General features: G+C 50.3%; 1 protein-coding gene across 2 annotated transcripts in view; it reads right to left on the bottom strand.

Annotated features, from left to right (window-relative positions):
• WDR45B (WD repeat domain 45B) overlaps window positions 1-7,648 on the bottom strand; it is a 32,931-nt gene extending 25,283 nt beyond the window's left edge. The window contains exons 1-2 of one of the 2 annotated variants that reach the window (XM_007125584.2): window positions 7,446-7,648; window positions 2,304-2,378 (exon numbers count right to left, since the gene is read on the bottom strand). In XM_007125584.2, coding sequence (XP_007125646.1) covers window positions 2,304-2,378; window positions 7,446-7,512 — 142 coding nt within the window. In that variant the 5' untranslated portion in view covers window positions 7,513-7,648. Of the gene's footprint in view, window positions 1-2,303; window positions 2,381-2,631; window positions 2,744-7,445 lie in introns of those variants that run through there. The other variant, XM_055090469.1, reaches the window with a different exon arrangement.
• Window positions 7,649-10,922: the final 3,274 nt, after the last annotated feature.

Below are 10,922 nucleotides of genomic sequence, written 5' to 3'. Positions count from 1 at the left end.
ATGGTGAAAAATTGAAAGCATTTCCTCTAAGATCAGGAACGAGACAAGGATGTCAACTCTCACCACTATTATTCAACATAGTTTTGGAAGTCCTAGCCACAGCAATCAGAGAAGAAAAAGAAATAAAAGGAATACAAATTGGAAAAGAAGTAAGCACCACACAGCCCCGCTGTGTAAGCACCACACAGCCCCGCTGGATCCCTCGCAAATTCAAAATTCACTACAAGCTAAGCTCAGGGACGGCCTGCCCCAGACACAGTGCAGCTGAGCAGGGACAGGGAACAAACACGGCACTGTGACATGACAGCAGCAAACCTTCCTGGCACTTAGGAGGTATAGACGCTTCTTGTTTAACTTATTTTTATAAGAAATCCTAGATTTACTGTAAACATTTCATTAATTAGGAAGCAGTTTTTAATATGCCTCTAATGATTCAACTTTGAAACTAAAGTCTGTAACTCCAAGTCTGTAGGTCAATTTAAGTAAAAAGTATCCTGAAATTTTCAAGTTAAGCTGTTTCAAAATATTTTGTAACTATTTTTCTGTATAAAACAGAGTTGTTGAGGCTTCCCTGGTGGCACAGTGGTTAAGAATCTGCCTGCCAATGCAGGGGACACGGGTTCAAGCCCTGGTTCAGGAAGATCCCACATACCACAGAGTAACTATGCCTGTGCACCACAACTACTGAGCCTGCGCTCTAGAGCCCACGAGACACAACTACTGAGCCCACGTGCCACAAGTACTGAAGCCCGTATGCCTAGAGCCCGTGCTCCGCAACAAGAGAAGTCACCGCAATGAGAAGCCCATGCACTGCAACGAGGAGTAGCCCCTGCTCACTGCAACTAGAGAAAGCCTGGGCGCAACGGAAGATCCAACACAGCCAAAAATAAATAAACAAAATAAATAAATTTTTTTTTTAAAAAAAGAGTTGTCTTAATTCACTACCTAACCAAAACAAAACAAATAGAAGTCAGCAGCACAGAAGACTGAGGAGACTTCCACTGTCGCCTGTAACACTCATTAATCCCAAAGACCCACTCTTTAAGGGTAACACTGCTGCCACCAATGACAAGGGCACAAGCTTACAAAGCACTTTGTGTGTACCGCCACTCGTCTGTGTGTCTCACGCATCCTAATTCACCCATCTTTACAATAACCTTAGGAGGTAGGCAGTTATCATCTTCATTTCTCACACATCAAGAAACTGAGGCCAACAGAAGGTGAGGAACTTGCCCAAGGTTACACAGCAACGTGACAAGGGGCAGAGCAGGACTGGAATCTAAATAGTGTGGGCCCAGAGTCTGAGCCTTTTACTAACCAGCTACATGGTCTTTCTCTAATAAATAAAAGTTATAGGCCTCAGTTTAAAAAATAAACTCCTGAATATACAGCACCACTTACTGTTTTACATATCAGGGTTGTATGGAAGATTTTACTTGACAAAGAGGTTCCACCACCAAAAAAAAAAGATTCTGAAAATCCCTGATGTAGGATATTAGTTGTCAAAATGGAAGGGGGCTGATAGGGAAGCTTAAGAATGCAGTGACTTCCTCTTACAGATGAGAAACAGTTCCTGCATCAGAAAATATTAACTTGCACGCTGAATAAAAACCAAAACCACAACTGCAGGAAGAAAAAGGATGTTTCTCATTGTTTACGATTTATCTGAGATTTGTTCATCCGTTGGCAGATAAGGACCAGGAGACACTAAAAGCTTAAGAAAAATACAGAGGAGAAGAAGAAAATGGGATGATTCTACCTGTAAATTACACATTTTTCCTGTCAAATGGGAAAAGGACCACCATTATTTTATTTTACCAACAGAATTCCTAATTCCAGCTTTTGAAAGCTTGTAGTCCATGAAAACATAATTTAAGACACTGAAATAAGTAAACAGAAGCAACTATATTGCTACAATAGTATTTTCTAAGTGTGGGTCATTTTAAGAGTCAAAGTCCCAATTGCTGTAACTAAACCCCTCACTTGAGCTCCCTACAGCTTCACCTTCAACAGGAAGAGTGAAGTGGCCAGCACAACCGCACCTGGTTCTCTCAGCAGGGCTAGCAGGTACTAGATTCACCAGAGTACCCAGAGTTGCCAACACCCGCTGAATCACCACTGCACCCGGCCCACAGAGCCCAGCACTCATAGAAGCTCAACGGAAGAGGACAGCTGCATCCAGGCTGACAGTGCCACGAACCCTGTTCACTTCTCAAAACCAGCTCCCCTCTAATCTGCAAGATAAAATCTAGACTCTACGGGCTGGAAAAGGGCAGAAACTAAGAAATGTCAGTTACTCTTACCTTGTTTCTCTTTTTCCTTTAGTGGATCGGTGTTATAGACTCGGAATCCATTTTCCATCCCACACGCAAAGCACCCTAAAGTGTGAGACAGACAAATTAATCACCTCACTGGGGTCTCAGCTGAGGACCCCAGGCCTGGCCGGCACAAGCAAGGGGTCCAGAGACAGTGACCTCTCCCAGGTACTCTTGTGGATGCTCACACCACACGAACGTGGTCTGCAAGTGTCACTACGACTCTCCTCATGAACTGTCATCAGAAGATTTGCACGTCACTCCACTGCCCCCCGCAGGGCCCTTCTGGCATCCCGTGGACCAGGCTCACTTAACTCCAGCACGAGGGGTTCACCGGCTACTGCACCAACCACTCTGCCACTGCGCACTTCCCTCAACTCCGGCCTCTGATGCTCACCACTGGCCTCCCCGTTCCCAACACACCTCTCGAGGACTGTATCAGCCACCAAGTCCTAGAGAGGCAATGACAAACAAGAAAGTCCATGAGGACAGCCACAAAGCGGGCAACCCCAGCATGTATGGACACGCCCAGTTGGGGAAGGGGGGGAAGGGCTGGTGTGGATGGTCTTCTAGAAGGCAGCTTGAGGTCTCCACGACCTCACTCCCAGTTGGAACTAATCCTAACTTCCTAAACCCCTGTCATGGTAACCATCCCCAAGTCACACACCAGATTGTTAATGGTCCGATTAAAGGCACTGTTATGAACTGAATGAAGCACTCAAGTTTCAAGACGATCCTGTGACCTGGACTTCACTTGCCTAAGGGTGACCAAGACCACATTAATCTCCTTCAACACCACCATGCCGGCTCATATGAAGCTTGTGGCCAGAAGAAGAAACACCAAACCCTCCGCTTCTTTTTCCAAGACAAGCTGCAGAGCCTGGACCCTCACTGCGACCACACTACTGGCCTGAATGCGAAAGCCACCCTCAGGGTCTCTTCCCCCGGTTTTGATCTGTGTTCCAGAGTTGGGAAGACATTATTCTAACCTATCAGCCACCCCTGCCCCCAACATGGAAAGCATGCTTCTATTTTTTGTCCAAGTTACTTATAAAACTGCAAGGACCATGACAGCCTCCTCAGGAGTTGGAGACTGTTCTGCAGTCAACTCTCAGGCACTTTATCTGGGCCTGGAGCCTGACACGCACTCTAAAGTGCAGTGTTATTTATTATCTCTAACTTATTCTGGGTTGTAACTCCCTCTTTGTGTTATTGGAATCATGTAATCTGGACAGGGGAACCAGAGCTTGGCTTTCTGGAAAATATGAAAATAATACAGAAGTTGAAACTTTTCCCTTTCTTTCTCAACTATTACACCTTCTATAAGTTTTAAGCCTGCACCTATCTTATTTGTCTTTGCCAGAACACACATATTTCTAACAAGACTTGTATAAAATAAACAATCCCTACAAATACACAAGAAAAAGGCAGACAAACCAACAGAAAAATGAGCAAAAGATTTGGACATTTCACAAAAGAGACTATCCAAATGGTCAATAAACACACAGAATCAGGGAAATGTAAATACAATCTCACATATACCACAATGAGACCTACAAAACATCCACCAAAAGGGCCAAAATAATGGAAAATACACCAAATGTAAGGAGTGTGTAGAACTCTCACGGGAACTCTCAGAACTGCTGTTGGAGGGCAAACCAGGACAACCACTGCAGAAAATTGTTTGCATGACTACTGCTGTCAATTCCACTCCTAGGTATACAAGCCTCGCAGAAATGACAACATACGTTCACCAAATGACAGGTATTAGAATGCTCACAGCAGCACCATTATGCTCATAATGGCCCCAAACTGGGAATCTACCCAATGACCTACGAATGGTTCAATGGATAAATGAACTGTGACATAGTCACACAAAGAAACATGGCACCAATAAGAATGATCTACAATTATACTCAACAGTATGGAAAAAAAAATCTCACAAACATGATACCGAATAAAAACGCCAGAAACAAAATACAATACGGATAGGCAAAACTAATCTATGTCATTGGAAGTCAGAATGGGGGAGTGGCTAGAAGGAGCACAGGGTGGCCAGGTGTTTGGTTTCTTAACGTGGGTGCTGTGGAAGGTGTTTTCAGTTTGGAAAATTCACCAAGCAGAATACTTAGGATACGTGCACTTTTCTGTAAGAATAGTGTGCTTCAATTAAAAGCCAGAAGAAAAGGTACTACAAACACCACAAGACTGGAAACCACTCACTAAGGAGGCCAGATGTTATCCTTGCTATTTTTTGGGGAGGGGAAATAATTAACGGATTTTACTTAGCTATCACACAAAAGTTGGCATTAATCTTCTCATTCTTGCTATCTTAACAAAACTTTTCCCCACAGAGAAGTGTTCAAGCCAACAGCTGGGGACCAAGCACAGTGCAGAGGAAGCCGACTGGCAACAGGGCGTCAGAATCACTGAAGGGCATTCTTCTACGCATGAGCCATGTGCAGTCCACATGCAAGTGCTCTTCGCCCACACTCCAGAACCACAGCAGAGTGAGCCAGCGAAGTCAGCTTGTGGCCTCAGTCTTGGTCGAGGCAAGACAAGCTAGTCTACAGAGAAGGTGTGTGTACTCAAACCCTGTGTTTCCCACGGGAAGAGAAAGAAAAACAGCAGCCAGATTATAGAAATGTACACATCCACACCTCAGAATCTTGAAAACTGTAATGCAAGTTATCTTTGGGAGAAGACATGTCAAAAGTTTAAACAATTTAAAATTATAAGCAAATGTTTCTAAAGTTGCAATGCGAGTGCTAAAAAAGCTGAGTAAAAATTTAAAATCAGTATAAAAACAAAATGTAATGGACTCAACAATCTGGCATAAATTTACATTATAGGGAATTAGGCTAAGGGTAAGCAGAAGCTTAAGTATAAAAGTATATTTTGGGGGGGCTTCCCTGGTGGCGCAGTGGTTGAGAGTCCGCCTGCCGATGCAGGGGACACGGGTTCGTGCCCCGTGTCCGGGAAGATCCCGTGATCCGGGAAGATCCCACATGCTACGGAGCGGCTGGGCCCGTGAACCATGGCCGCTGAGCCTGCGCGTCCGGAGCCTGTGCTCCGCAACGGGAGAGGCCACAACAGTGAGAGGCCCGCGTACCGCAAAAAAAAAAGAAAAGAAAAGAAAAAAAAAAGTATATATTTTTTTCCAGCAACACTAAGCTTTACTTGTAATTTATTACAATGAAATGAGGTGGTTTTACAAAAGTGAGAGTGTATTTTTCAGACAACTGAAATATATCCATCTAAAAGCCACAGCTGTATTTTCTAAATAATCTTTGATGAAACCTTTATAAAAAACATTATAAACTTCACTGGTTTCTAAAATAATCAGCATCATCGTGAGCCTCAATTACTATACTGAAACTCAGTACAAGGATGCCTCATCTGGCACTAAGGCAGGTATAGAAGATCTTGCATTTAAAGGGCCTCAGAGTCAGTAAGCTTTTTGCTTCTGTGTTTGCTTTTCAGGGCTGCCTCTCCCCTCCCCTACTATCAGCCAGTCACCTCTTTCCATTGAAAACACATTTCTTAAGGAGTTTTAACACGGTTAACTCCTTAAAGAGTTCTCAATTATTATCAGAACCTACTGAAAAACCTACTGGCCCTCCTGTGGAAATCAAAACCCCAAATGTTCTGCCACATACTGCTGGATGCCCAACATGTGGCCCCAAAAGGGCACCCCAACGTGGGGCCACACCACCTGCAGTCCCCAGCCCAGCCGCCCCCATCCCACGTTCTTCCCCACGTCCACCTCCACCCCTCCGAGAACACTTCCTGCCCTCAAGGGCTCCTCCCCGAAGGAAAACTCCTGCCTCGCCTCGGTTCCCAGACACACTTAACTCTCCCGGGGCCCCACAGTCAGGACCTTAGAGCCATAACCCCACAAGCCCAAGTGCCCACGCGCTGACACAGCGGGGCCACCTCCGCCCGGCCTATTTAACTCTACACCAAACAAGCTCCACAGACACGCATCCTGCAGTTCCTGCTTCTGGATTCTCTTCAAGCCGGCTTCCAAAGCAAACACTCGGAACCGACGCGGGTCCCCCTCCCCGGGTGAGAGTGGGGCGCAGCCCCGCAGCCCGCCGGACTCGGAAACGCGAAAAATGCCATTTCCCCAAAGCCGTGCTGGACGGTCCGGTTTCCATCCAACAAAAGAAGAAAGTGTGAGTCCGGTGATTTTTTTTCTATAAAAATCAACAGAAAAAACGAGGACCTTCGCGGACGAGGTCCTGAGCCTGGGGGGCCGTCCTCACCTCGGCGCGACCCCGTCCCGGCCGCTGGGGACCCTAAAGCGACAGGAAAGAACCGACGCCGCCCGGAAAATCCCGTCACCGTCCGACCGGGGTGGGGGGTGGGCGTCGGGTCGGTGGGCGAGCAGCTGGGAGGTGGGGCGGCCGGGGTGGGGGGAGGGGAGGGACGCCGGGGGCAGGGGAACAGGCAAGTGCCCACGCGCTGACACAGCGGGGCCACCTCCGCCCGGCCTATTTAACTCTACACCAAACAAGCTCCACAGACACGCATCCTGCAGTTCCTGCTTCTGGATTCTCTTCAAGCCGGCTTCCAAAGCAAACACTCGGAACCGACGCGGGTCCCCCTCCCCGGGTGAGAGTGGGGCGCAGCCCCGCAGCCCGCCGGACTCGGAAACGCGAAAAATGCCATTTCCCCAAAGCCGTGCTGGACGGTCCGGTTTCCATCCAACAAAAGAAGAAAGTGTGAGTCCGGTGATTTTTTTTCTATAAAAATCAACAGAAAAAACGAGGACCTTCGCGGACGAGGTCCTGAGCCTGGGGGGCCGTCCTCACCTCGGCGCGACCCCGTCCCGGCCGCTGGGGACCCTAAAGCGACAGGAAAGAACCGACGCCGCCCGGAAAATCCCGTCACCGTCCGACCGGGGTGGGGGGTGGGCGTCGGGTCGGTGGGCGAGCAGCTGGGAGGTGGGGCGGCCGGGGTGGGGGGAGGGGAGGGACGCCGGGGGGAGGGGAACAGGCGCCGGGGGAGGAGGGGACGAGAGGCCTGGACGTGGTACGGACGCTGCCGCAGGGCGCCGAGGGCGGGACCCCGCTCGACGGGGCAGCGGCGGCGGGAGGGCCGCGGCAGTCGACGGGCTTCCCTCACCGTGGTCCTGGTTGAAGCCGGCGTAGAGCAGCCCGTTGCCGTGCGGGTTACAGGGCAGGAGGTTCATGGCGCAGCGGGGTCCACCGCGCCTCAGCGCCGCATGCCGCTCGGGGAGGCAGACCGCCGGAGTCCCTCTGGCCAGCTCCGAGGCCGCCGCGGCCGGAAGCGAAAGGCCCACCGCCTGCGCGCGCAGCCAGGGAGCCGCGGAGCGCCGAGCACATCCACCCGGGGCCTGCCGGGCGGGGGGGAGCTCCGAGAGCGTCACGTCTATGGGAGGCGGGGCCTGCCCGAAGAGGGCTGGTCTGGTCGGTTTGGGAGCGGGGCCTGGTCTGAGGGGAGGGGCCGTATCTGTGGAGGGCGTATCTGGGGGCGGGAGCCACCTGTCCCAGTCGGGAGGAGACCCCCAGTGCAGCCGAGCCCTCCAGGGTGGCGGCGATTCAAAGGGACAGCCCAGGGACTTCCCTGGTGGCGCAGTGGTTGGGAATCCGCCTGCCAGTGCAGGGGACACGGTGCCAGCCCTGGTCCGGGAAGATCCCACATGCCGCGGAGCAACTAAGCCCGTGCGCCACAACTACTGCGCCTGCTCTCTAGAGCCCGTGAGCCACAACTAGGGAAGCCCGCGCGCCTAGAGTCCATGCTTAGCCACAAGAGAAGCCACCGCAATGAAAAGCCTGCGCACGGCAGTGAAGAGTAGACCCCGCTCACTGCAACTGGAGAAAGCCCAAGCGTAGCAACGAGGACCCAACGCAGCCAAAAATAAATGAATAAATAAATAAATTAAAAAAAAAACAAAGTGACAGCCTTGTCCCGTGACCCTCAGGAGCACGCAGGACCCAGTCCCCCACAGTAACTCGAGTCCCCCGGAAATCATGTAGATTAAGGTAAGCATAAGAGACTTTTTAATTTTTAGTTGATAAGGTAAGTATCTCAGTAAAAATAGCAATGCATTATGGAGTTTTAAACAGGTATGCTAGTAAAATGTACGCAAAAATAGCAGAATGAGTGGAAGTGAGGAAATGGAAGTACAGGTGACCCTTGAGCAACTCAGGGCCACTTACACGAGGAGTTTTTTCGATAGTAAATGCCTTAGGGCTACACGACCCTGGTTGGTTAGATCCACAGATGCAGAACCACAGATACCGAGAATAGGAGGGCCGACTATAAATTACACGCCGATTTTTGACTGCGTGGAGGGCGGGCGCCCTTAATCCCCGCGTTGTTCAAGGGTCGACTGTATATGAATTTATAGACCCTCCCACCCCCTACCCTCCACCTCCTCAGAGAGAGACCCCCCCCACGACCCAGAGCTACCCACCGACACACAGCTGCCCCCAGGACACAGAATCCCCAAGACACAGAGTGCCCCCCAGGACACACAGAACTGTCTTCAGGGACACAGAGCTCCCCAAGACACCAAGCTCCCCCACACACAGAGTCCTCCAGATCACAGAGCCCCGCCTACCACCACTTCCACCCAGGACACACAGCCCCTGGGACACAGCACATCATCAAGTAAGGCTCTGGGCTTCCCAGCACGCAGAGCTGGCCCATGGTCCTATTCCAACACAGTGGCCATGGAGGCAGGAGCAGCTGGCCCTAGGGTCCCGGCCCAGAGGGCCCTCTGGTCTCGCCTTTCATCTGCAAGAGGTAAGGTTGTTTCATATGATACAGTGTTTCATTAGTAAAACAATTAGAGAACCTTCAAAAAGCTACCATCCATTACCCCCATTTCTAAATTGGCCCACAGAGCAATGATAAAATTTTGCAGCAAGGAATCAAGAAACCAGCAGACAATGCTGGCCAGCTTTGAGCCGCACAAGGCACTGTCCTCCAGCAGAAGTAGAAAGTTAGTCTCTAACGCAGCAGACAGGCATTTTCTAGCCCCGAGTGCCAAGTCCACTGCTGGGCTAGACAGTGGTCTTCCTGTCATCAGGCACAGAAAGAGCACCGGAGATTCTGGCACACACAGCCTGGCCACAGCGGGCTGAGTCGGATATGAAAGCTCCCTGGACAGGGCCCCTCAGGCTGATAAGGGCAGCATAAAGGCAAGACCCTGCATGAACACAGTCCAGAATGGGGCAGCGTCCGAGCTAGCAAAGGCCAGACCACATGCTGGTGCCTGAGCGGCTGCTGCTTTTACCAGCAACAGCTTTAACCTTGCTCAGTCTTCACACCTTCTAGATAGGAGTTACTAAGACAGCGATCCCGGAATCACCCCTGCTCCCTGAGAGCATCGAATACAGCAAAGTGCTCTCCTACCACAAGTGCTAGTCTGAGTCCTTTCCAACACCCTCCTACAGAAATGTCCCCGTTTCTTGACCGTAGGAGGTCTCCCTCATTGCAGTGAGTCAGCAGTTCCTGGTGGTCTTTGGCTGATGACAGTGAAAGCACTTCTGGGCTGCCTCACCTAGGAGGGGTAAAGGCTGGAGCAACAGCAACTACGTTGGGGCAAGTAGACTTTGGAACTCTTCCTTGTTGCCTCTGTCTTCCTCTCCACAGTGACTCAGAGGCCTCTGTACCTGGGCTGGTTCCACTGTTATCGTGGGAAAGTAGAGTGAAAGAAGCAGTATTCCACAGTTGAGTTCTAGACTGAGGCAGGGAGAGAAGGTAGGATTAAAAGCCAAAACTTGATTGGCAGGAGCCTGCCTTTTTTGAGAAGAAAGGTATGTGAGACTCCGGAGATCTGAAGAAGGAGGGCACAGACCCAAGTATTCCACTGAAGCCAGAACAGATGGAGCCAGACCCTGACCCCGAGCTCAGGCTGGCTGGGGAATGAGGGTCGGGGATCAAGAGTCAGAGGTGAGGAGTGGCAGGGCCAGTCTGACCCTTGCCAGGGTCGGGAACCACGTTGGGCACCCACTGCCTGTATGGAGAAGTGGGTGCCATTACCTACCATTGATCCACCTGCCCAGTGCGAGGCAGAAGCATCTATATCAACAGCTGCCCTGTTCTGAGGCTTTGTCATCCTCATTCACTAGGTCACCATATTGACGACACACCCAGTGGAGGTCGGTGTCCCAAGGGAGGCGAGGCCCAAGGGCATGCAGGGAGCGGGGAGTGAACACAGGGTCCTGCCCTCCTGGCGGGTCGGGGTGTGTCCCCTGCCCCCATGGCAGCTCAGCCCCCTCCCCCCAGTTCCCCAATACATGCAGCTTCAGGCTTGCTTTTCAAATCCACATTTACTTTGAGGACGCAATTCTCCCACAAAGGGAAGCATCTCCATCTCCATCTCTTTGGCAAAACAAATATTATCAAGCTCATAACTGACATTTTTTCCAGATTCAATATTTGCCTGGATCATTCCTCATCAAAGTTGTAAGCTCTCTGTCTAGGAAACTATTCTGCATTGCAGTAATTTTCACAGGGCAATTGAAGACATAATTGTACATAATATATTTTGAATCTAGATGCTTGAAAAGAGAATTACAAGCAGCTGGGACACAATTTGGTCTGCTTGTTTATACTTGGGGTGGATTT

The sequence above is a fragment of the Physeter macrocephalus genome, chromosome 14, assembly GCF_002837175.3.
Source record: "Physeter macrocephalus isolate SW-GA chromosome 14, ASM283717v5, whole genome shotgun sequence".
Classification (NCBI taxonomy): Eukaryota; Metazoa; Chordata; class Mammalia; order Artiodactyla; family Physeteridae; genus Physeter; species Physeter macrocephalus.
This window is presented reverse-complemented; position numbering and strand designations above follow the sequence as displayed.